Consider the following 27,603-nt stretch of genomic DNA (forward strand, 5'->3'; position numbering starts at 1 on the left):
GGACGACTGAGCCACACACACTAATGCATAATTTACAGTTAGTACTAGCTGCCCGTTTAGAGGTGGGAGTGCAAATTATGCTCCAAGCCCTCTGCTGAATTTGCAGAAATGAAAAGGTCACCAACCTACATACGTTTATGTTGTGCAAGAAGATCACACCTTCCTACAAGGTTTTGCAGTAGAGGATGGAGATGATCAAAGGGGATTCAATTCCAGTCCAGACCCGCTCTTATTGGGTCTTGGGCTATTTTACTCTAAACCTACACCTCTCCCAGTCCTCAGTAATAACGGCTATACAGAGCTACACCTCTCCCAGTCCTCGGTAATAATGGCTATACAGAGCTCTAATTGTGGGCAAGAGACAAATGCATAAAAACTGAAAATCAATTAACCAGTCAAAGAGTGAGGCATGCATCTAGGACGTGCTTGTCCTCTCTTCTAGAGAGAAGAGTCTCCCACTCCACACGTGGTCTAAGTGAATATGAATCTTTTTGGTCTGCATTTACTGATGGTTACTGTTCAGACGGATTTCCAGACTTTGGCCTGGTGGTCAGAGTTTAGGAGGCCACCCTAGTTATGAACAAGCAGCTCTGAGAGGTTAGCCAAAACCCATTCAAGGTACATGGATGAGCAGTCAAGGATTTCATCTCACGAGAGTGTGGGTGGAGTCAGGGGCCCTCAATGAATCCACACAGAATAGCACCCAATAATTCAATTTAGTCAGTTATAAAAATACAGTTATTTATTTTAGGCCTTTAAAACACACTGCAAAGTGAAACTAGCAGGTAGTACCATCACCCAACACTCAATCATACAAACATATACAATCACCATTAGGTTCACTTAATAGACAAACAGCTAATCCACCAATGCAGGTAAGTACTGTAGAACCAATACAATGATGGGAACCAGACACAAGAACAATATCCTAACTTTATAAGTCCAAACCCTAAGATGTATTGGGGCCTTGTTGAACAATGTTTCTCACAGTTATGAGTTCTCTTGAAAGACTGAAGTAATGGGCTTGTGGTGGTGGTAAGTTTCAAACCAATTAAAAGTTCTGTAACAATGCATTTAAGGATAGGTAAGTCCGATCCTTTCTTCCAGACCCAAGGCTTACCCGGGGGGCAGGCGTGCTAACCACCTCTGCAGACTTCTGCGCATTTGAGCATGCACGTCATGTCTGAAAATGTCCAGACTGTAATGCCATTGCAAAAGCCACTGAATCTGTACGTTCCAGCATCTGCCACAGTGGAACGCACCGGAAACGAAATAACGCTTGACTGAAATGAGCGCCGCTTAGTTTCGATTGTCTTTCTCCCCCTTCTCTCTGTCCCAACACACCCATGTAACTCATGCAGCATCCGGATTACTGCACTGCCTGGGGCCAAGGACTACATCTCCCAAAGTGCTTTGTTACCGCAAGCACAACCATACTTCACCCGTGCACCGATCCATGCACTGAATCTACACCGTGCCATGACAGCAGGCACAAACCCTGCTCCTTGGACTTCCGGCCCTGCATCTCTCGGCACCATTTCACATCTGTGATGGGCACACAGTGCGGTGGGCAGACACTCTTCACAGCCCTCCAGCAAGCAACTCCACTCTGTCTCATGATAACAGGCAAACATCCCCCATTAGGTCCAGTCTCAACAAGACACTCTGGGTTTCCCTCAGCAGCACTGATGCTGCTCTCGTTCGTGGCTCATCTTCAACAGCAACATCAACATCAAATTTTGTTCTTCAATGGCCCTCATCTCCTCATGGGTTAACGAATTTAAACATCCTTGTCGCCAAAATATGTTGTATCCTGGGTATCTGGAGAGAGGGGCACAAACGGGAACAACGCAAGAACCAGAATTATATCAAAGGAAACTATTTTATTGTTACAGGTTACAAGGTAAGTGGTTATGCAGGGGAGTAAGGCATTAGCAGCCAGCAGGTATGAACTCCCATCCTCAATTCCCTTCAACAGTCCCTCCTGAAATTTGGAGAGCCCCAGTTTTCATGTTCCATTAGGCCTTCCACTAATACATTCAACTCATGCACCCAAGGTAGACATAAGCCAGGCACACAAGATACCACAATAGGTACTGAGGAGCAGGGCTGGTCTTTGCATCAGGCAGTGCAGGCGGCTGTCTGAGGTGCCAGTCCAACTCCTCAACACCACTGCCATCATGTTAATTATTGTAATAAAGTGCATACAGTACAAAGAACTAAAGTGATAACTATTAAATCAGACTGTTCAATTCCTACTGTCAGCAGCAGTGTGTTCAATGCCAAGCCCTCCTGGCATCTCTGCAAGCCCCAGATGCTAGGCCTTAAAAGCAACATGTGTTGCTTATCAGTTCCCAGGCCTGGGCTATCACACGAAGGCTAAGGCCTGGGCAATCGCACGCGCCTCCTCCTACTCAGCGCATGTGTTGTACAGAGTTGGGGCTGATTGATTGGGCAGGCAGGATACAAAGGTCACTTGCGAAAATGCGCTTGATTAGTTAGTGCCTCGGGTACATGCAACTCTTCATGCCGGCGTGGGACTCATGGTGCGAATGCAAAGAGTTGATGGGTCTGTGTTGGCATTGTTGTAGCTCTGCATCTTGTTGTGTGGGGCAGTGGTGCAACGACTTTAGGGCTGGGCGTATCTGGTGTTAGCCCCCCCACAAAATGTTGCATTATTTTTACTTGACCAGGCTGACCTACACAACGATGCAAAGGCCCTTTTCAATATTAGTCCTGGCTGCACGACACAGCAACGCAGAGGCCCTCATTTGAGACGTTAATGGTGGGTCGGTGCATGCGCACATCCTTATTTTAATCTCATCGTTACCGTCCATAGTCGTATGAAATTCCTTTACTGTGATGTTCATGGTGACAGTGCATTACCAGTATAAGCGTAAGGCAGTAATATAAGTGTTGCTCATATTATAGACTATGTATTGTTAATGCAATTCAAGAACACAAAGCTGTTCATTTGTCACTGCAACGGAACACAGCAAAGCCCCTTCTTTACCAGGGTCACCGCCTTTAATGTTAATTTTACTTGTGTAATAAAGCAATGCTAAATACCCTACTTTAAAAATGAGTGTCACCAACACAGATATGAAAAGCGCTTTCTTTGCTGTGCTCTGAGTGTAGCAGAAGCACAGCAATTTATAAACCTCAAGTTTTCTTTCCGAAATTACAAGTCTAATAAAGCAACCTAAAATAGCTTCTTTTTAGTATTAATATTGTGCAACCAATTTGAACACTATAGAGTAACGCGGCTTCGGATTTTGGTATTACACTGTAATACTGCAAGGTAAGCTTGGGGTTGCGGACCGCATAAGCAACAATCTATATTAAGAAGGCAAACATTTCCACCTCGCCATCTGTGTTGACACTGAAACAATGCAATCAATTTGAATATTGTGACCATCTGCAGGCTGAAAGTGCCATGCAGAGAAGTGATGCATCACCCATATGCGCTTTATATTTTGTGTTTTCCTCACTTCCAGAGCACTCTGCAAACTGTCGCAAAGGTGTCCCCTGGCCAGGCTTCCACGTGCTGATGTTTTTTAAGAGACTGCACATGGCACACAGACCCAAAGCTGCACCCATCTTTGTGTCACACCCAGTCACACACTGCAGCACACACAGGTACTGGAGAAGCACCAGATCAGATGCATATGAGCAGGTGGGTATAATGTGGGTGGACACAGGCACTGGTTAGACCACCACCCCCCCCACACTCCTGCACAACTCGAGTGAATCAAGTAGAGCCCAGAAAAAACTTCTGATCAGCTTCAGTGATACAGATCAGACACACAGAATCTTAAGCATCAAACATCATGACCCACTCCCCTTATCTTAGTAAGACATTTCAGACTCCAGTGATCACCCATCTTCCGTTCATCGTGTTTGGTAAGACGAACAGAGCCAAGAACAGACAGAACAGGACACAGAAAAACGGTGGGGGCGGCTGCAGAGTTAACAAATAACTGACAATTACTAATGTAAAACGTTTCATTGTACTTGTTAGCACCTGCATTTGTATGCACATATTTTAGGGAATTGAAATAGTGATGGGGTGTTTGCGCTTGCATGCCAGGGGAGCGATAGGAAGGGTAGGGGAAGGAGACCGTTCCTTCTCACAGCAGTGCTTAAGTGTGTGGATTTTGTTTGGTTCCAGACCGGAACTGCTTGTTAACAATGAAGCTGCACTAGAATAGTCTCATTAGAATTTGTAAAGATGTTAGATGCTCCGCACAAGTAGGTTTGCCACTCCCCCACGGTCTCTGAATTTAGCACCTCTCCCAACTCCTGGGGGTGGGGGGGGTAGGGGTGGCACTAACGATGCTTCCCACCTGGGGTGCACTCTGGTCTAATACCAGCCCTGTCCAGGAGTTACAAGTTCAAGGAGTCTTCTGGTTGGATGCAACTGCAAGATGCAATCCCGGTCGGCGAGGAAATGCAGAATCCAACAATGTAGGCCTTCTTGGGATACTTCACAGGATGGAGGAAGGAGAGTTCCAGCAACTATCACCATTTTCAGGCGACGACAGCCGTCCTTCCAGACGCTGTCAAGGAAGCTGCCCCAGGACAGGTTCCCTTGAAGATTGGAAGCTGGAATTCAGGGAGAAACCACCTTGTGGCACAACCTGTGACCACCAAATCTCCAGAATCGAATGTGGAATGGCAATGTTTCCTGCAAGGTAGCCCACACAAGAGCTGGCCAGTCCAGGCACACTTCCAAAGGCTCTGAAGGGCTGGATCATCAAGAAGGTGTTAAGACTAGTTGATCCTACCAGTCCAAGGGCTGAAGCACTGCTCGGGGCCTTTGGAGATTAGCCAGATGAGCAGGGAGTCACCAGGCCGGACACTGTAAGGGATGCTGGGCCACTTCAGGAGTCGTCTTGGGGTCATCAACGGTTTGCTCTTCTTCGAGGGATTCTTGGCTCCAATGTAGATCTGCAGAATACCTGCAGAAGTCCTTCCTTATGCACCATTCAAACAGCTAGTAGTTGTCCAATCCGGGACAACTACTGGTTTCACATATGCCCCAGTAGCAGACTTTCTAGCACCACTGATATGGATTGGGACTAGACAGTCCCATGCCCCTTCTTGGGGGACAGACACACGCACATGCTCACTAGCTGGCAAAAGCATCAGCTTTCCCAGGCAAGTGTATGACCTTCCTGCCTCTCTGGTCGGAAAGTCCTAGAAGGCCAAAGTACAATATGGCCAAAGACCAGGCAAAGATCTCGTGGCCTGGCCATTTTAGGGCACTAGCCACATACGCGGTAAACAAATCTGCACACCAAAAATACAAAAAAGGTAAAAACGTAACTGCCGCCACAAGCTCGTCTTTATGCACTTATAAAAGTCACACAAAGTCTCATGTGCAAAAAGCTAGGGTGATACAAAAGTATCCCCATTGCACTGCATTGTAAGATGCTGTGTGCAATGTAAAAATAAAGATTTCAAAAAGGGAAATAGTGTTTCCCAGTACTGATAGTATGAAGGACTGATCAGTTTCCCCATAACAAGAGAACAAAAGGCAAAGGAAGTAAAGCTGAAGGCTTTAACCTCCCTACAGAAAGCCAGGACAGGATTAAAAACAAATCAAAAAGAACAGGGTTCTATAGGCAACTATGAAGGGAAGGTTGAAAAAGAAAATCGTTCCCAACAGTTATGCATAGATATTCTTTCGAAGATTGCCTATTAACATATTGGTTTTGCTCTCTCGAGTTTCTCCTAACCTGTAACAATTTTGTACGACTGTTAGTTCAGTTAAGATGGGAGGATATAATGGGATTAAAACATATAGTAACAAGCTTTATGTACTTGCCAACAGATAGGGGATTTAAGATTCTCAAATCATGTACAGTTACCATCCTCCCCGAAAGGTGGAAGACTACAGCCATGTAAAGATGAACACCCTGCCAGCTCTAAATGTGAATGCTCCCATAATCAAGTGCAAACTATTGTCCATCCAGCCCTAGAAGTGAAAAACAGTTCAGCTCTCTAGCATCACATGAAAGGATCCCTAGCCATTTGCAGTAATTCAAGGCAGACTGGTAAAAACTTACTTTTTCCGTAGCCTCTGTAACTCCACTTTTAGGTCCTCATCCTCTACTTCAGACTCATCATCACTACTCATGGGTGATGAGGGTGAGTAGAAGGGACAGTTCTGGCTCTGGAAGTGACATCTTTCGGCATTAGGCTTTTTCTGTGCTTCACACTCTAATTCTGAAAGGTTTGTAGTCTCTTTGACTACGCCTAGGGATGTAGGCGATTCAATGTCTGAACTGGGCTGCTTACTTAAGGCATCTTTTGGCCATAGATCTGAGTCGGTTCTAGCAGCACTCAGACTATCTTTCAACTCCTGGTGCATTTGAGCAGATGCATTCTGTTCAGCTGTGATGCCAACAGGCATGACTGTCTCTCCAGTGATGTGGGCATCCTCTGTTTTGGCAAGGTACCCTGGAACAGGCATACACTGCACACTGGATAATAGAGACTGTGTGCATGCAGCAGTTGGCTCAGTATCTACCACTGGTGCAGGCTCTTGCAGGTGAGCTACCTCAGAGTCCAAGCTACATGCACTGGAATGTGGCTCCTCCAACTGCAGGGGCACGGAAATAACCTAAAGAAAAAGCACAGGCACAGTGAGATCACAGACTTAATGTCAGACTGTCCTATAACTTGGTAATGGAATATATTCACCACCATCGTGACATTAAGAGTTGGGTAAAAAAAAATACATTAACGCCACCCACCCATAGCCCCCTCATATTTAGCCCTCCCAATGCCATTCAAAAATAAAACCTTGGCCAATAATTAATTCTAAACCCTGCTCATATGTCACTCCACCTGAAACCTGATCACTATCCATCTTTCCATGCTATTCTACACGTTGGTGATGCACCCTAATGTAGTCGTGGATCACCTTTAGCTGGTGCACCTCACATTTACTCAACTTTACTACCTGCGATTCGCCATATTACTAAAATATGCACTATTTTTTGGCATGGTGCCTGTAGGTCTGATTGAAGACTTTACAGATTATTTTCTAGAGTAAAAAGCACAGAATCCCTGTTGGCTATGCATATTCTATGGCATAAGCTGAAGTGGTTTACCTACCTGGAAGCGCCCCCTCTTGAACGCAGCATTGATCGGCTTGCTCCCCTTTGTGGAATGCAGAGCACTGTCTGAGACACCAATGTCCTTTACTTCTGCTGGTGCCAGATAAAAGCAAAAAGGTAGAGAGAGGGACAAAGGGGGCAAAGAGAAGGGTGACGGGGAAGAATGGAACAAAATAATATTACCCATCACAATTAGTGGCTGCTGCAAAAAAAGAAAAGTTGAAAAAGCTAAAAGAAAAACACAAATTACCTGTTGCTATTTAAGAACCAAGTATGGAAAGGGGGTGGGAAGCATTGGGGTTAGGGGAGTAGGAGAGGGTCAGTGAAGCAAATTGCTAAAACAATACGGCAGACAATCAGAAAAAGAACACTTCAATTGCAATTTAAAGTATCTCAACTCACACAAAGGCAGATGGTGAACACAGAAGCACACACAAGTTGTGGGAAGAGAACATAGGAAAATCTAAGACATTTCAAAGTAAATAAATGATAAAGAAATTAAAGAATATACATACGTAAACCAACCAAAAGGGGGTGTTCCCTAATCTATGGCCCTGACTGTAAGCACACTACCTTGCCGGACTCTGGATCTCTTGAATAGGCTGCTGGACTGCCGTAGCCTGCATGCCCAGCTTTTTAATTTGCGAGTCCACGATCTCTTGCTAATAGGATTTTTGAGACTAGGACAAGTAAAGCTTAGGCCAAAATATCCACCTCCTGTCTGCAGACGAGCGGCTCCATTAGCGGGGCTGGCCGGTGTGTCTTCAGGAGGCGAGTTGTCCAAGGAGCCATCCTAAAATAAAATAAAAATAGAAATTAAGCCGATCTCAACAGGTGCTACTTGGTGTATGCACTTGCCAAGGGATCCTCTTTCCAACAGAGCATTTCAAAGAGAAGACAATGTCACACACGATACAAAGCCAACATGTTGCAGGAGGTGGGTCAATGTTGGGGAAAGATCCCTGAAGCCAGTGGGGAAGTACCCAAAGATTTGTGAGTTGGTGCCTTCCTCCAAAGGCAGTAAGGTATTTGCTGTGCATTGCATTGAATAACCACTTAATTTACTGCAATATAAACATCAAGGTGGACAAACAGAAAACAAGCATTGGCAATGTTAACCGTTTGGGTTTTTGTGTAGGCATGGGAAAGGTACTTGGCAGGAACTGCCGTAGTGGTATTAACCGGCTATTGATGGTAGCAGGTGCAAAATGGTGCGTGTACTTGGGCATCTAATAGCAGTGGCTGGCAAATGCCTAAATATAAACGAGCCAAAACTGGCAGGAACTTTACACTCAGTTTGATGAGGCTTGATTAAAGCAAGCGCAAAGAGTTCTCATGGGCAGATGTTTTGGGCAGGAACTGAGTGGGAATGGCCATAGGAATTAGCACGGCCACGGGCAGTCAACGGGTAGGCAATTGACACCTACAAACTATGCGTTCCTCCTCATATGCCATTTCTCCCTATCTCTATTCTAGTCCAAACGAAATACAGGTGCAGCTTAGTAACATTAATTCAAAGCAGGGTTGTCAAACACAAGGCCTGCAGCCTGGAAAAAGCCCCTGAAAAAGCTTTGTTAGTCTCTTCATGTGCTGTGAACATTGCAAAGCAATGTGCCCAAACAGGGGAGAGCTAAGAAATAAGGCTTCAAGGAGTATGATGCGGTCACCAGTAGCTGATGTTCTGCAGATCATTCGAGAAAAAGTAATTCATCCTAAAAGGACCAACCGAAGAAATGAGAGAAAGTCTCCTTTCTGTTTGAAACTGCCTTCTTTTAAGCAACCAGCCATCTAAAATGGAAATGCACATTCCAAAGACAGCACCCACTTGGAGTGGCACAATGCAAACTAGCCATCACACACACTGAACTCTATAAGCCCTATGAGGACAATGCTGCGAACACAAGGTTTGTCTTGCACACGTAACCTCCATAACAAATAAGACTTCCGAACAAACCCACAAGCAAAAGCCCAGGACAACCACAATACTCTGCACTGCCTCCATAACAAATCGTCAACACCACCCGAGTTAGTTGACCACAAAAAAGGTTGTCCAAATTTGCTTAGTCCCATCATTCAAGCACTATCCAGATTGGCCCCAGCAATGTAAGTCGTCCCGTTCTATCACAATATCACGGTTTTGCCCATTCTCTGGCCAAAACGTACTGTTTTGGGTCTCATTCATCAACCATGTATGCACACACCAGGCATGGACAAGAAAACTGGAACATTCCCAAACTGCAAACAAACATTAAAACAAATCCCTTGCCGTCCCCCACGCTCCCATCCTGATCAATGCCATTAGTCCAGGACACTTGTTACCACCCCCAAAAACAACCTACTCAGTAGTCTTATCTCTTCCCACCTTACACTACATACACAAATCTCCATGCACACTGGAGTTGAACACCTGGTAGTACCCCCCCAACCTCACTAATCAGTGCAGTGCAATGCAGAGCACACTCTGCTCTACTCTATGCCCAATCCAAGAAACAAATCTGGTGCATGTGATGCAGTTATTTTCGGAATTTTCTTTGATGTGGAATAAGATTGGTGTTAACTGTGTGTAAACTGTTGCTGGTGAGGCTACGGCCTTCAAGCAATGTGTCAGCGCACGCACTGCTTGTATATAGCCCGCCTTCCTATTTGGCTATGGATTATATCAATCGCTTCTATCAGTCGGTTGCTGACCTTGTGTTGGGCCATCCTAACTTGATCCTGTTAGGGGATTTTAACATTAGACCGAATGATGTGACGGATGTACACACGGCTACTTTAATTGCTAGGTTTTCTGACTGCCATATGTATTTAAGCAACCATCTGACAACCCATATTACAGGGAACACCCTTGACATGATTTATTCAGAGGCATCATTAACTGTGACTTTTAAACTATTGCCAGTAATATGGTCTGACCATTTTCTATTGCCATTTTTTTATCGCTCTTCCCCTTCGCAGACAGTCGCATCCCAAAGTCTACACTTGCCGCCAGCACTGGGCTAAAGTACCTCCAGTGCTACTTGCTAAGACTTTGAAACTTAATACACAGACTGCTCTTACAGAAGATCCAGTCGACCCGTGTGGGGCCATTGCCCTAATAGTAAGATGTGCAATTGCACACGTAGAAGGGGGTTTTGGCAAATCCTTAAATCAGGTTTACAATGTATCCTGTTTTTTGATCATATCGCAATAGTATATCCTGAAAGAATAACTTGTCTTAGGTAGGAAACTAATCCTTTACCAGTATATTTCCCCAACTTTGTTGGCATGTTCTATGCATATAATATCCAAAGTAAAAGAAGGACGAGGAAAGCTCTTCCGATCACTTGGTACTCAGTACAAAGTGCCCCATTTTATTCCAGAGAAACAGAATAAAGTTTTCATTACTTTTGTAACAGGTACAAGAAATAAAGCTCCTGGATTTCAAATGTTTCAAAATCCACACCCCTCTTTTCAGGCAATACATGTGGGTTTGTAGCCACATACCGTCTCGGGTGTACTAAGTGTTCCTAGAAGTTTGGAAGCTGGGGTCTTTCCTCTCACTTGCTATGTAGGGTATTGGTGCAGAGAAGTCAACATTTGGGTGACCACTAGCAGGAGGGTAAGGGCTATCAAACGTAATCCCAAAGATCTCTGCTTGGTCTGTGAGAGGTTAGATTCAGTCTTGGAAGTAGCGACTTCTAGCTCTGGCCTTCTCTGACTAACACTGAATTTCCTCTTTTGTTGGCCCTCCACGTACCTCCAAAACAATCTTCTTCCCTGGGGACCCACCTCTTCCTTAATCTATTATACTTAATCTTCCTTTGCTTTCAAATCCTATCACCCTCTCTGGTCCACAAGATTTAAAGCACATCTGGGGCACCTTCCCTCTCTGAATCCGCCAACCCAGGTGTCTCTTGGTCTTGTTCGCCCACTGATTTATCACCCCTCCCGTTAGCTCTCCTTTCCGGCTGATCTTTCTCCACTCATTCACAATTACTTCTTTATTCTCAGGATGTGTATTTCTCTTATCACCTGGTCTGCTGTTGCTACCACCTCCAGCTTCTGATTACATTCTTCAATCTCCACCTGCTTCTGCACCACGTCTGCCCCTTGACGGCCCCCTCCTCCACATATTGTTCTTCATCCTCTACGCTTCACAAGGCAACCTCTCATCTCCTCCAAGACCCCTCTTCCTCCTTACTTCTAGCCACCAACTCTCCATCAGCCATCTCCAAACCAGTCTTAAGTTTTTGTCTCACCTCTTGCACACTCCTCTCTGCCTCTGCTATACCACACCTGTGTGCCAAGTCCAACCTCTTTATTGTTGGCAAGCCCTTCTCTTCTATCTCTAACAGGTGTGTTGTATGACCATTTGCCATATTGGATTTGTGCCTTTTAACTTGAGGGCGGTACCCAGCCTATTTACAGGCTCTCCCAACATCTACAGAATCCCTGCAAAGTGCAGTGATAGTTGGGGCGGCCACCATCTTGCCTGTGGTACTTGTGCGGTAGGTGCAATGGAGCAGCGAGTTTAGAAACAGTTACTACAGTAGAGACTACTGTTCTCCATAATGATGGGAATCTGTCTGATGGCAATGGTAACAGAGCCTTCTGCACTGTAAAAAAACACTTAACTTTTAAATTTGTTGTATGTGCAGGAGTGCACGGGCGTGCCCACCTGGTCTCCTCTCACTGGCCTCACCCATCAGTCCTTGACCGCTCGTCGGCTACTACTAATAGATTTACAAGGGACAGAGGGAGGGTCGTATGGAAGAAAGGGGACTAGGAGTACAATAGCCACTACAACTACAATTAGTAACTGCTTCTTACACCTACGTCCGTCCCCTTCCTGCTTTATGATGGGCAATTTCACCGCAAGTAATAGGTTTGGGGGGAGGGGGAACTACTGGGTAGCAAAGGGATTGCATACATGAACCTGTCCAAAAATGCGGCAGATATCCGGGCAATAATGCTCACAGAAAGTAGATGATGAAGACAGTGTGGCGGCGGTGATAACATCCTAGGAAACGTTGAGCTGAAACCCACGGTTGCGACTTTGACCCTGAGGGGGTGAAAATGAATGGCCTTAGGAGGCTCACGCTTCTGCATTGAATAGTAGTGTCAGATGCCTCTGACTGTCAACTGGCCAAAGTGCTCGAAGAGGCTTGTGAGACAGGGTGCTGACCTCCGAAGGTAAAGAAAAAAGGGTATCTGACTTCCAGACAGGTTTAGTTCGATGCAGGTAAAACTTTAATGATCTACCAACATTGAAAGAGCAATGTCAACCGGAGAGTGGGGATTTGGAAACAAGGAGTGGGTAATACCAACTTGAGGAAACCACCTCGATTACAAAGGTCAGGCAACTGTGGAGGTACACCAGACTCTTTCACGCAAGCATCATAGTCCTACCAAGTAAGGGTAGGTATAACCTAAACTGTGGCTCATACAGGCCAATATCACTTTTAAACGTGGATGCAAAGAGCTATGCAGGCGTCCTAGAGGAGAGGTTGAGTCCAATCCTCCCTAAATGTATCCAAAATGACCAGGTGGGATTTATTAGAGGCAGGGTGTTGATAACATCTGCAAGACCCTGAACATAATAGCAGGTATGCCAGAAGCGCCCAGGGACCCCATTCTATTGTCAGTCAATGCTAAGAAGGGCTTCGATAGGGTCAAATGGCAGTTCAAGGGACAGACCCTACAGAGAACTGGTATCGGCCCCAGGTGGCTCTCCGAACCCTGGCACTATACCAAAACACAAGGGCTAAGGTTGTAGTTAATGGACTGGCGTCCACCGAGTTTCGTCTGATTCGGGGGACTCGCCAGTGTTGCCCACCATCACCCCTAATCTTTGTCATAACATTAGAACCCCTGGCAGCATCCATCCGCGTCAATGCACAGATTCAGAGAATACGCATCGGCAGACGGAATTCAAACTAGCTCTATGAGGTACATCGCTTTCTGCCTTTCTTGAGGCAATAACATCATACAGAGCCCTTTCCGTGTTCAAAGTTAACCTGACGAAGATAATAGCGCTGCCACTAATGAACCCTTCCCCCCCCGCACGGTGGAGGTACTCACTACATAGAGCCTAAAGGTACACACCACACCACATGCATAAAATACCTCTGGATATTTATCACGCCAAGGCAAACCTGATATGTCTGGTACCAACTACCCCTCCCCCCCCCTTGTGGGATAATATGAAGCAAGACCCCCAGAAACGGACGAAGCTGACAATATCTTTGGCAGCTCGTTTCACAACAATAAAAATGAATGTCCTGCCTAGGTTATTGGTCCTATTCCAGGCGCTCCCCCTCACTCTGTCGACAATCTTTCATGAGGAGATAAAAAGAATCCTACCGACATTCCTGTGGGCGAGAAAGAGGCCCAGGGTCGAGTATAACACATTGATTCTGGCGAAAGCGGAGGGAGGTATGGGCTTCCCAGGTTTCTATGCATACTACCGAGCCACCCATCTTAGGATCTGGTGGATCAAAGAAAAATAATGGGCGACAATGGAGAATGCCCTGTTTGCACCAGTCACCCCTTGGTGAATGGCTTTGGGTCCTGTATAAGATGCTGCCACACAGAATTCAATCCCACCCAGTACTCTCGGCCCTCTGGCACCTATGGAACCCCACAGGTGACATGAAGGGCGTCATGTCATGGCTGTCACCCTTAAATTGTATATGCCCCCCTGCACCCTCGATCAGGGATAAAGTCGCAGAACCATTAAGATTTCAAAACCACTAAGAGGCGGGTCTCATCATAGTGGGTCAACTGTGGAAGGGGGTACTCTCTGGCATAAGTCGGAATTGGAAGCTGCTCTCTGGGTTTCAGGCATCCCACCTGATGTTTCTACAACTGAAGGGGGCCCTCACGGACCAGTGCTGGGTGCACAAACTGGACCACCCTCCAAGTTCAAGCAGGTCCTCAGCACACTTACACAATCGAAAGGCCTTATATCGGCCCTTTTCACGAAGCCCTCCTGCTTAGAGGCCACATTCCATCACCGAACACTCAAAAAGTATGGTGCACGGGTATACAACTCCCAGAGGACACCACTGCCTGGCAGTCCATTTACAAGGCAACATGGTCCTCTATTATTGCAAAGCAATATAAAATACACAACGCAAAGCTCCTCTTTCAATGGAATCTAACCCCTCAAAGACTCTCAAAGATGTATTCACACGTCAGCCCCCTATGTTGGAGATATTGTGGAGAAATTAGCACATATTGGCATATATGGTAGGCATGTAGTTCGAACAAACCTACTGGAAGGAGGTCCTGGCATGGATACGCTACATAGACGACACCAACAGAGACATATCGCCATTACTGGTATTGTTTAGTCTTGAGGCAACCGATGGAGAATATATTTCTCCCACACATGCAAAGAAATCTGTTGCTGGCCGCCAGAGTGTGCATCATGCTCCACTGGAAAACAGCTCACCAACCAAACTGTATGAAATATACAAATTGGAGAGTCTCACAGCGATCCTAGTAGAAAAACACACACAGTGGGTGCAGTTTATGGAATACTATCGTCAGCATATGGAGGAAGACATGCCACAGGTTGATGCTTACACGACAACTCGCGCCCCCAATGTACCCATAGGTCCCGCTCGACAAACCTGTGAAACCCATTATTTTATCTGAATGATCCAGATAATTGATTGATTGATAGGGTTCACACTGGCCCAGTTTAAAGGGAGGGAGGGAAGGGAGAGGGGAGGGGATGTTCAACAGGTGTATGCTCTTGATGTTTGAATGTACACCATGGTTTACCCGTTTTTATTCATTGTTGCTTCCGGAGACTTCGGCCCTAATGAACTGTTGAAAATAATGTTGTACCGCAACCCATACGAAATGCTTAATAAAAGCATTTTTATTTTTTATTTTTAAAAGGTCAGGTGAGTGCATGAAACTGCTCTGTCCTTATGGAAAATAGCATAGGGCTCGGAAGCAGATATGAGCCTGGATCTCATTGACTCTTGTGGTGAGTCCGAAGGAGGACAAAGACACTGATCTTCTATTTTTAGGGTGATTCTGTATTCAAAAAGTTAATAAAACTCCTTACTTTCCCAAAACTATGGGCTTTCCCTTCTCAACAAAAACCTAACCAGGGTGCTCGTCATCTGTCCACTATCGAAGCTAAGCTAACCTGACCCTAGCACAACCAAAACCAACTAAGGCACAGTAAAAGAACTCCCTTCTGCTGTGGGCTGCTTTCCCCGCAAACTCAGTCTAATAATCCATTTGTAGATAGTTCTGAGCAACCAATCTTATTAAGTCGTATAGTTCAGATATTGGATTCTTCAGATGCGCATTGGTGTCTCTTACACACCGTTTTTCTTCCTCTCATTCTCTCGTGACTTTAGGAATTTGTATACTTTTTCCTTTTGTAGATATTCCTCTTCTTCCTTGGTAAGTCAAACTTGAGACTCTCTCTTGGATACATGCCCAGTCCTTTTCTAGACTAGAATGCAGGCGATTCTTCCAATTCTGCTTTTCCTTCTTATTTTTATCCCTTTATCTTCTCCCGAGACAAATGAGACTGTTCCATCTACGATTCTCACTGTTCTCATACGCTCCCACCACTTGACTTTCACTGGGACTAATGTAAGGATTCAACTACTGATTCTCACTCTTCATATGTAATCCCAACACTTGGTCTTTACTGGGACGGGTATAATTGTTCCAGTAATGATTCCCACTCTTCAGCAATACTTCTGCTTTACTGGGACAAGGGGGAACGTTCCAGTAACTATTCTCATGTGTTAGCAATACTTGTTCTTTAATGGGCCGAGGATGGGCGCTGCAGCAATCGTTTTCACTCTTAAACATTTGTCCTTTACTGGGACAAGTAGGAATGCTCCATTCATTAATCGGTCCCCCACCCGGGTCTCCCAGTTACCTTTGGATTTTAGGGGTTGCGTCTCTGGGTCTGCGATGTGGTCGGGACAGTCTTCGATGATTGTCAGGCTGGCTTCTCTGTCTTCCTCAGTATTCGGCACACTCCCCGGTGCCTTCTGATAAGTGGTATCGATGTTCACAGACCTCAGTCCAGCGGCTTGTCACGCCACCATTCGGCTCTGTTCTTTGGATTCAGCATTCGTCTTTCCCGTTCTCTCGCTTCAGCTTCTCTTGCATAAAGCACAATAGTTTTCACAAGCAAGCTTCTTTCCCGCATCAGAGTCAGTGTGTCTCTGTTCCTCTCCGCTTCGCACCCACAGCTGGTTTGAAGCTCCCAGGCTTCTCTCTCATCCAAGTCTCCTCCCCTTGGACTTATGACACTGCCGTCGGCCTTCCCCAGTGCAACGTCAAAGTCCTTCTTTGTTACCTTTGTGCTCGGTATAACTCCATGGGTTTTCTTCGTCTCAGAATCACATAAATATTTCCTTTCAGGATGCTACAAAGGTTCTATATGACAATAACAAATCTCAGCTTGCTGTTCTTTTCTTCTGGCAGATATTGTTGGGTCATATGCAGTTTGACTAGGGTGGTTCTTCATCGGAACAGAAGTCCTTTTCCCCTGGAGAGAAGGGGTAGGGGCGGAGACAAGAGTCTCTCCTGGTGAGGTCCTGCTTGTCTCTACCCCTAGGGAGGGTATTGCGTAGCGGGCTCACCTCCCTAGCCTTACAAGGAAAGGCTCCCCTGTGGGGATAAATTACTGAATCCCGCTATTCGTCACACTCTATACGTAGACATGAGAATCACCAAAAGTGCCACCTTCAATGACAAACATCCAGCTCAGTTGAAGCCAAAGGTACGAAGGTTTTGGACATTGATGAAAGGATGATGTTCAAATCCCAAACTGGATGAGGTCTCTTGAATGGAGGATAGAGTCTGGTGAGACTCTCCAGGTGTCTGAACACTACGGGGTTTGACATAAGGAGAGAATCACATTGGGGGACAGGTCGAGGGATCGACATCCTTGTCTGGAGCCAAGTAACTGAATCTGGTGCACATGCATCTGTACTGGGCAAACGCCTCCATGGATTAGGTCCATATTTTCTGCTGATAACCCGATAAAGGACTAGGGCAAATTGCTCAACAACAATGCTGCTAAACTGAGCAACTTAGGGGAGGGTTGGGGGCAGTGCCCTGCTACTCATACAGGATATTGTGTGCTGCTGGAGGGCACTATACACTATGCCTTCACAGTGGGCTTCCGCCAGGTGGGAGGCCCAGAAGCATGCTGGCCACTGATGGGCTATCGGATGCAAGTAGAATTCCTGCTGTTGGAGAATCTCACCAGGACCCAGGGGAGAATAAGAACCATAGGAAAAGTATACCAGGACAGGCAGTCCCAATGAACCAATAGTGCATCTCCCAAAGAGGTCCTACCCACTCCACACTGGAGGTGGAGAGGGTACTTGCTGTTCTCAGCCATAGCAAAGAGGTCCACCTGTGGATGACCCCATTAAGCAATAAACATCCTCCAAGACTGAAAGCTTAATCCAGCGATGAAAACCTGCTGAGGTGTTAGGCCTCTGCATTGAGCACACACAGTAAATGGATGACCTAAGAAATGTGATTCTCGATGGACCACTCCGACATCTTCACTACCAGTTGGCACAAGGGGGACAAACCTGTGCAGACAATACATGAAGGTAGACTGTCAGTCTGGATGAGAAGGCTCTTCCCTCCGAGTATTGGCATAGAAGCTCTCAGGGCATTGAAAATCACCTGAAGTTAGAGGATGTTGATATGAAGAAGGCTCTCTCCCTGGAAGCACAAGCCAGGTTTATTAAGAAGCCCACAAAGAGGTTCACCACCACCCAAGGGAGGAGTCCATGGTGACACACTGCTTAAGGTCCGATTGTGTCACCAAAGATTGGTTCCAGGAGCGGGCTAAGTGCACGTGGAAACGTCTCATTGTTAGGCGTGCTAAGGGAATGGAAGTTGAGAGGCTCTGAAACCAAGCAGAAATCGCTTGTTTCTGCTGAAAATGACCCAATGCAGCTGAAATATCCAAGATCCTCCAATGGTGGAACAATCCCAGCTTGAAGAGATTGTCAATAATTGAGGCAATGCAGCTGCTTGGCAGACCACTCTGTTGTCCACTTAGGGGGAGACTTGTATCCTCTTTGATCGAAGGGAGCTAGCTCTTGAGATATCAGCTTGGTAAATACACCCTGAGCAGAGTTCAATCAAAAAGATAGGGCCCTACACTGATAATGGCCTCTCGTTGATGGGGAAACGCAGGATCTCTGATGTTCCCAGATGGTAATATTTAGGTATATGCCTCCGAGGTCCACGAGGCGAAACAAGTTGTACGCTTTAAATGATCCCGGGATCTGGGAAGGTGGGACCATCTTGAACCTTTCATTGAGGAGGAAAAGAGTGAAGGTAGGAGGGTCTAGGATTGCCTGCAGGCCAGTCAGTCTTTTTGGGCACAATTAATAGACTGGAATAGAACTCCTGGCCTCGCTGGTCCGGGGGAGAGTTGGTTGGGGGCTTCTATTGCCCCCACCCCCTTGCAGAAGAGTTTGTTATCCTCTTCTGGATGAAAGGTGAAACCCATCTCGAAAGGTGATGAGGAGCAGAAAGACATTAGTCTCTGGAGAGTGTATAAGGATCCTGAGCGATGGTATGCTAGTGTGAGAAGTGACGCAGGAGCCTGCAGCCAACTACTGCTATTTGGACCTGGCTCGACGCGTCATTGCTTCTTTGGATCTGCTGAAGCTGCAAAGGATGATCTGGTGAAGGAACCCTTTGAAGAGGAGAGAAACTGCTTCCTTCTGTGGCCACCAGGAGGACTGTTAGGGCGTCTGGCTTTCCTGTGAAGGTAGCCAGGAAACCCACCAAATGACCTCTGTCTGGCAACCCTGGTGAAAGATGACTGTTGAAGAGGTTTATTGAGCTGGCTTGCAGAGGACCCCCAGAGATTTGGCAGTCTGGTTCAAGGCGAGGGATGTAATGCGCTTCAAATTTCCTACTGGTGGCTTGCGCAGTGTGGGGCTTTTGCAGACGCTTGGAAGCTTCCGCCAAGACATCCTTCTGGATTCATAATCCTGATCTACCGGAAGATCTGAGCGTCAGGACTTCAAAGTAGTAACCATACTCCTGCTGCATCTCTTCAGGAGTGGGCATTCTTAGAAATTCTGATAGTGCTGGCAATATGTTGTGGAAAGTCTTATCTGAATGTGTAATGCCCTCTTCTGCTTCGCTTGATGATGAATATGTGTCCACTGTCAAAAGATCCATTGCCGGAGCAGATGGCTGCTGTGGAGCTTGCTGGAACTCAGAGGTCGTGGTTCAGTTGGCGGTGCAGTCAGAGCGTCGGACTGCGCCAGTGTGGCAGGCAGCTATCTGGGGATATTCCCTGGGAAGGCTTGACACTGCTGTAGTCTTGGTCTTCATAGGTGTTACTGAAGGGGATGGGGTGACTGGAGATGCAGAAGGCGGATTGTGATGAATCCTACAGATTCCTCTCTAATTCCCTGCCTAAAGTCTACTCCCAGGTGGCCAGGGAAAGGCAGATGCCGACTGATCCTGACCATGGGGGTGGTGTTCGCAGGAGGATCACCTGGGAGAAGAAAAGGTCCAGGAGAGTGAGAGGAATCTGTGAGATGAGGCATGACATTTACCATCTTTTGGGGAGGATAACTCCATTATACCAAAGTTTGTAACAACTTGCTGCAGTAACCATTTAGCCTTACCACGAGATCCGCTTGTAAATTAGAATGAGATCAAACTTTCAGGCCTTTGGAGGACTAAAACTGCTTATCAAGATATCAAGAAGTGTAAAGATAGAAACCTCTCTGGCATCCAAGGGTACAGTCAACAAAAGCCTGGGGAAAATAAAAGCTTCAAAGAATTGCCTATTCCTGGTCAGTGAAATAAGGTGTCTGATTCTTATGAAATGCCTTTAAAGAATGTTGGGAAGAACAAAGGGGTAATTAGAAGTGGAAATCAAATCCAGAAAACCAATTTTGTAATTAGGAACTTAATGTCCCATAATTCCCTATGTACTGGGATGAGAAAGATGCTGAAGAGGTGCATGATTTTAGTAGTTGGAGAAAAACTGTGGGTTCGCAAGTAAAGTCTGTGCGCTAGTAATCATTGATTGTAGTAAAGATTCTATCAAAAATTGTGAGGTGTCAGCAGCATTACCATCCACGCAGCCAGACCACCCTGGCTGGAACTGAAAACTGGTAGAAGAGAGGGTGAGGTGGAGACGCGCTAGACACTACAGCAATAAGGCACACAAATAATACAGTTGATGTTTTAATTGTATCAGAAACGGCCGACACGTGTTTCGACACGCTGGTCGTTCTCAAGGCTGAGTAATTAGTAGGTCACGATATAACAACAAAAAAAGATTTGTAAATCAAATTAGATACACACATTAACAACATCATCGCATAAACAAAAGATGGCGATTGAAATTAGAGCAAAGCAAACATACCACAACACATTGTATAATACAAAAATTGTTGGCATACCGTGAACCAGGGTTGGAGAGTAGAGCACGCGAGGCGGACATCTCATTATCAATACTGATAATGAGATGTCTGTTATTTTATAACATCTCCCCGTCTATTTTACAATGAACCGTATGTCCTAATTGGTGAATGGATTTGCACTACGCCGGAGCCACTAAACCTTGCTTGCGGCCACCAGCACCTTGTACCTCTAGCCTGTTTTGTTTTATTTTCCATTCTGGCCAATATGCCTTACTCTTGTTATATAATAGTTCTACTCGTTTGTAACATATGGTATTTTGTTCCCTGCATTTGTTTTCACTCTGTTGCTTGGTTTCACCATAATATGTGCTGTATGCCGGTACGGCTCTTTTTCAATGTTGTTTTTGGGATTATTCACTACTATCTCCCTGTTATTCTAGTTATTGCGACCGTATTTTAGTATTTTCATTCTATGTAATAGCATCCATTTAATGATCCTATTTGTACCTATTGTAACTTGGACCCTGTGCCGACTTAGCATCAGACCACTAATGCCAATTTTTGTTTACATCCGACGTCATTCATGCGACGTCCGATGCGTGTGACGCCGCCAACGCCAGGGCTGTGACGTCAGCCGCAATCCCGTATTTCTTTCCTCTTTTTCACCTGGACGACTGCTTTCGGGGATTTCCTTGTTATTTGACCGCTCGATTTACGAGTAAGTACTTTGCCAGCCAGGCTTTAGCGCAACTGTTTTCGTTTCCTTTATAATTAGTACCCATACGATATCGTTTACTTTTGTTTCCAAGGTAATATATTTGTCACGGCCATTACGGCAGGGATTGTGATCTGCATGCGATGTCTGAGTGAGTCTCACATCGCCTTCCTTTTTTGTGGTATGTTAATTTGATTATCTTCACTTTCAGTTTTTGATTTCTGCACAATAATCTGATCCGTTCATTGCGCGTTACTTTATTGTTCACCCATGGTTATTTTGTTTAGGGATTACCCCACCACGACTTATCAACATATTTGTCTCGCGTACGGTAAGCTTAGACTATTTACTATTTTGTTCCCTCTGGACTCTAGTCTCCTCCTGTCAGGACTTTCTTTTTATTTCTCAAGGGCCATTTGGTGACCATTTACTTGTTGCTTCAAGACATTCTCTTTATTGATTAATGAGTGATTGGTGTTTTCAATGCATGGCTGGTGGCTCCGGTGTCTCTGCGCAGTGTCCAAAAGGATCGTCCCTCTTCATGTTTTCCGACACTCTGAGTGTTGTATACACTAAATGTGACCATCATTCTAGTATTGTATTCACAGGCTGAACATGTTCAAAAATGACCATACTCATTATACAATTTTTGCTCTGTTCTAATCCTTGCAACTGCTTCCGCCTCGCGTGCTCTACTCTCCAACCCTGGTTCACGGTATGCCAACAATTTTTGTATTATACAATGTGTTGTGGTATGTTTGCTTTGCTCTAATTTCAATCGCCATCTTTTGTTTATGCGATGATGTTGTTAATGTGTGTATCTAATTTGATTTGTCATTTTTTTGTTGTCGTTATATCGTGACCTACTAATTACTCAGCCTTGAGAACGACCACCGTGTCGAAACACGTGTCGGCTGTTTCTGATACAATTAAAACATCAACTGTATTATTTGTGTGCCTTATTGCTGTAGTGTCTAGCGCGTCTCCACCTCACCCTCTCTTCTACCATGATTTTAGTAGCCTCATAAATGTCAATGACCCATACCTGAGGGAGACTTAAAAAGCTCCATCAGGTGCTGGTTGGGAGAAGGAGAGTTGTTGGAGAGCAGGACAAGAGTAGCAGCCGTAAGAAGCAGCGTCACTCATGTAAGCTGTCCCCTATGGAAGCGGGAGGAGAGAGAAGACGCCGGGACATCAGTCTGGCAGACTGCATCTGCCGGTCTGGAGAGGGTCTGTGCTTCTGGGAAACTGAAGGGCAGAGGTCGCGCAACAGGAAGAGTGCAGAGAAGAAGCTTGCCCGTTGAAGATCAGTTTTGAAGAGGCTGTGCACGGGAAGGGAAGCCAAAGGAAGCTTTCCTTCTGGGAGGCCGGCTCAGGTGTCTTGCGTGCACCAGAAGACCTCCAGAACAGGATACTCCCACAGCAGGTGGCACCGGCGAAGGCTGATTGAAGGAAACGGTCTGCCGAGAAGCAATGGGCTACAAAAGCACCTGTGCGCGGCAAGGGACATGGAGATGTGTGCCTTACCCAGTGAAGCCCAAGGTTTGTTGTGCCCCCGGAGTGCTCCATCCCTGCTCGCTTGGCACATACAGGCACTCGCACAGGAGTGGAAGAGGTCCAAGCCATCATTTAGAAAACCTAGATATCAAACTGCAGTAGACGCGACCCTCACGTAGGATAAAGAGTGATTCACAAAGTGATCTTAAATCGCTAACTGTTGAGAAACAATTCATTGGAACCAAGGTGAAAGTCTGCACTAATAAAAGTGAAAGTTGGAGGGAAGCCCAGCAGAGCAAGGGGGCAAAACAGCATTGCCCAAGCCAAGAGAGACTATTGGGAAAATCTAAAACCAACAAGCATTGTCCTAGCATAGAGAGGCTGGGACTTAAAACAGCATTTAGCTGAAATTACCATCAGAAGGAGGCTAATGAAAGGTCTGAGGGCTGGGAGACGTGTTTCCAACACTTTGTCAAGCATAGGGTGAAAACTGATAAAAACTCACATTGCCAAAACCAAGGGAGAAGCAGACAGAATTCCTATCCTTGGCAGTCATTGGTTACTGGTGTAATGGGGAAACAAGAGTGGCAAAAAGGATGCCCTAATGGGGAAGAGATACCCAGAAGGCAGAGCACTATTTGTGGAAGTATAGCCGAAAGCACCAATGTGAATCCTGTTTCCCCTGAAGAGTTGTTTACAATGCTGAAGCTATAATTTGTTGAATCTTTGAAGTTGTTGTAAACGTTTTGACAGTTTACACAATCCACAAAAACTCTGTTGATGTGAATGGTGATTCAGGCAAGGAAGTATACCCAGATGACAAACCTTTGGAGAAGTTGACCTGGCAAGGAAATGAAACAGGTATTTGTTGGAGAAGTGCAACAGTGTGGTTTTGGGCAATGCAATTTATGTTATTCGTGGTGCTAAGAAAAAAGCCGAGTAAAGCTGTGGCAAAGGAACTATATTTCTTTGAGGTTTATTGTTGTGGCAAAAATCATCCTGACCAAGACCATTATTGCTGCTATTTTTGAATTAAGAACTTGTTCAAGAAGGAAGAGAAGCTCTATACTTTTCGTGTTGGAACCTTTGGTGAAACCCAGGCTTTTCTTGTGTTCTTTCTTGAACTGTTTCACAGAATGTAGTTAAATCTGAGGAAGGGGAATTCACCCCGATTGTGAAGAGAGACGGATTACATTGTGAATATAATTATTTGTTATTTTGTACTGCCATGCATTTCCTTATTCATTTTTTATGTGTATATGGGTAAGGGACAGATATCCTTTGTTAACGTGTTTTCCTTTAATCTATTTTAAGCAGGAAAATCCTGGTCAGGGTAAGACTAGTGCGGCATTCATCCAAACTTTAAATGAAAAGACCTGGCCTCTGCTGGTCTGATACTAGCTGGCAGACATTGGAGTCAATGATAATGTAGATGGCACATCAGTACGGTTTCGATGACAAGCTGTCCAAGATGTAGGGATACGTGGGGAGGGCTGAGGCATCATCTCACACTGCAGATGACGTCATTTGAGAAGTGCGTCAGTCGTTCGGTGGCACAAATTAACCTTGTTGCACTGTTGGTGGCAGAGGCACCAGAGATTCTCTGTCTCCGGGTGTAGACCTCACAGCCAGCTCCTGTGGCAAAGAACTGGCTGATGAACCCGGGTCGATGATAGGGCAGTCCGGACCAGTGGCAGGCATCAGTTTGGGAATTGTGCATACATGCTCCTCTTATGTACTGGTGCACTCCTTGTGCACCATTTTCCCTGGGTGGGCCATTTTGACATCCTCTTTTGGTTAGCCATTTTAGGAATACTGCTGTCTGTGGACTTAGGGACACAAGGGCCTATGACTACCAGCATGTCCTTTTGTTGCCCATTTTGTGAATAAAGCAGTCTTTAAATGTAAGGGCATGGAGGCTTTTGCCAATTAAGATGTCTTTATTTGGTTGGTAATTTTGTGGAATACAGTGGCCTGTAAAATTAGGGTGACAAGGACATTTGCTTACCAACGTGGAGCCCCTCAATTTAGGTGTCAAAAGAACCTTGGGATGGACCCCAGTAGTAGAGGCGATGAAAGAATGTATCATAGGCCCAAGAAGTCTTGTTGGTAACTCCTGTCCCCTTTGAACTCAATCCGATACTTGGCTCTGAAAACACCCTCGCCCATAGAGACGGTGTCAGCTGTTCCAGCCTCAGGGCCAACCCAGTGGGTCTTGGAGGATCCAGAGGAACCCTCCCACGCACTGAGGTCCCAAGGGAGGAACCACCAAGCCAGAGTACCTGTGGAAAAAAAAAAAAGAAAAGGTGCTTACCTCAGCAGGGCAGGAAACCCTCTGACATTCGTCTTACAAAAACTCCTGCACTGAACGTGGTGAGGAAGAGTCAAAGGTATTCCGCTACCAACAAAGATGTCTGTGAAGCACAAGGGAGCCAAGTACCGAACATGACGGGAAAGCGATCCATAGATGGTTGGGACCCAGGCTCCTTTAACAGTGAGTGTGAGAGGCTGGGAATTTTCTGATGCAGAAAATGCCAGAAGTAAACCCTTTTATCACCAACATACGACAAGGGTGTGGCAGTAAATCAGGAGGTGCAACAGCACAAAGATATCAAGGAAAGAAATCTTTTATCAGGGGAAGCTGAAGCAGAAAAAAAGGTTGTAGTAGTGCATAGACTGTCCAGTCCAGTTGAGCGATAAAAAGAACTGATGGGCGAGGCAGTTGGGAGGAGTCCGCGTGGGCGGGCATGCTCAGGCACGCCTGTACGTGCAACAAAGGGGAAGTAGTAGTTTTTTGCAGAGAAAAAGGCTTTGGTCCCGTCCATGTGGGATAGACTCCCATCAGTATGGAGGAAAGGGCATGGGACGTAGAAATATGCAGAAGTTCTGAGTAAGCATTGTAATGGCCTTCTCTTCCCTGTGTGGCCCGTCTTCCCGCAGAAGCAGCTCTAGCATTTCCCTGCTGCTTCAGAGCATGATCAACTCTCTCTGGGTTTGAGAATCCTATATAGTGGACACATTGGCACCATCATTGACATCATATGATCACCTTCCTGGAAAATATGGCACTCAATTAATACCACCTTTACTTTTGATACTGGTCTCTATAGGAGGGAAATTGTGTAGGTGTCGTTGAGTGTCACAGCGCCAACCCTACTTGCTTTATGAACTATTTTAATATATTCGACTAAACTGTCTGCATCAGGTGGGGAGAGCATTACAACATCCTACCAGTCAATTAAGAAATTGCAATGAACAGGTTTGTCTCGCCAGAGTCGTGCACTCAGCATCAATAGCTTCCCAATAAAGGTGATGAACAAGTTACTTCTTACCTTTTAACGTTCTTTCGATGGGATGTTCCTCCGACGTATTCCTTATCTTTGATAGATCATCTCCCAGCTTGCTGGCATCGGAAACATTTTTTCAGTAGAGGGTGCTGCGTGTCGAAGTCCCTCGAGCCGATGTCCCTCGAGCCGATGTCCCTCGACGGCCTCCGTATCGGCGCCAACGTCACCACGCGTATAAATAGACTCGCGCAGCGTCCGTTGCTCAGTTCCGTTTTGACGTTAACAGTTGCTTTACATGAATTGGTTATTGACCTTGAAGGAGCGTAAACTGCAACCACAAGGGAAGTATTACTGCGGGGATGGATGGGAGGGGCGATAAGGAATACGTCGGAGGAACATCCCATCGAAAGAACGTTACAAGGTAAGAAGTAACTTGTTCTTCGAAGGGATTGTGTCCTCCACGTATTCCTATCTTTGATAGACTCCCATAGCAGTGGTGTGCAATTGGAGGTGGGAGTAAAACACCATGTTTCCTTTAGGAATGAACCGAATGTAATACGGCTTTGCCAAACCTAGTCGCTTGACTAGAGGAGGAATCCAGGTTGTAAAATCTTGTGAAGGTATGTGCTGACGACCATGTGGCAGCCGCACATATGTCTCGAACCGGAACCCTCTTTGGAGGGCCGAGGAGGCTGCGATACCCCTGGTTGAATGAGCCCTAAAATTTTGAGGAGGCTCTTTCCCTGCCAGTTTGTAACATTCCAGGATGGCCAAAATAATCCATCTGGAAATGGTTTGTTTTGTTATCGGTAGTCCCAACTTGTGCCCTGAGTAACCCATGAACAGTTGGTCTGCTTGCCTAATCCTAGCAAGTCTGCTGATGTAAAAGCTTAAAGCCCGCCTTGGGTCCAGCCTATGTAGCCTTTCTTCTTCTTTCCCCGGATGGGGAGGCGGATAGAATGAAGGCAAAGTAATTTGCTGAGTGATGTGGAATTCAGAAACCACCTTTGGGAGGAAATTAGGCTTCACCTGTAGGACAACCAAGTCTTTATGAAAAATTGTGTGAGGGGGTTTACAAGATAGAGCTTGTAATTCGCTCACCCTTCTAGCAGATGTTAAAGCCACTAATAAGATAGTTTTAAGGGTGAGGAATCTTAGCGAACAAGAGTGGAGTGGTTCGAAAGGAGTACCCATCAGGAAATTTAAGACTAAATTTAAGTCCCATAAAGGAACCTGGAAAGGTTTTGGAGGGTAGACATTAGTTAATCCCTTTAGAAATTGTATTTCTAAGGGTAATTTGAAATACGAAGGTTCCTCCGTAGTGCGCTTGAAGATTGATAGCGCTGTGAGATAGCCCTTGATAGTGGCAACTTGAAGGCCTGAATTTGCCAAGTAGAGTAGAAAGGATAACACCGTTGGTGTACCACATGAAAAGGGGTTGATAATCTCTTCTCTACACCAGCTGCAAAACTTGTTCCAACGGCAGCGGTATAAAGACTGTGCTGCTGGCCTTCTGGCCGAAAGCAACACTTCCATGACATCATCAGGGAGGTCCCAATCCTTGTATCTCAACCTTTCAG

The 27,603-nt window shown here is 45.7% G+C and overlaps 1 protein-coding gene across 6 annotated transcripts in view; it reads right to left on the reverse strand.

Annotated features, from left to right (window-relative positions):
- The window catches only part of WNK3 (WNK lysine deficient protein kinase 3), a 2,095,067-nt gene that overhangs the window by 521,397 nt on the left and 1,546,067 nt on the right, over positions 1-27,603 (reverse strand). For 3 of the 6 annotated variants that reach the window (XM_069645314.1, XM_069645316.1, XM_069645313.1), the window contains exons 18-20: positions 7,701-7,920; positions 7,126-7,220; positions 6,072-6,628 (exon numbers count right to left, since the gene is read on the reverse strand). In XM_069645314.1, the coding sequence (XP_069501415.1) occupies positions 6,072-6,628; positions 7,126-7,220; positions 7,701-7,920 (872 nt within the window). The remainder of the gene's footprint in view (positions 1-6,071; positions 6,629-7,125; positions 7,221-7,700; positions 7,921-27,603) is intronic. The other 3 variants (XM_069645315.1, XM_069645318.1, XM_069645317.1) reach the window with 3 other exon arrangements.

The sequence above is a fragment of the Ambystoma mexicanum genome, chromosome 2p (assembly GCF_040938575.1).
Source record: "Ambystoma mexicanum isolate Mex_15411 chromosome 2p, UKY_AmexF1_1, whole genome shotgun sequence".
NCBI classification, from domain to species: domain Eukaryota; kingdom Metazoa; phylum Chordata; class Amphibia; order Caudata; family Ambystomatidae; genus Ambystoma; species Ambystoma mexicanum.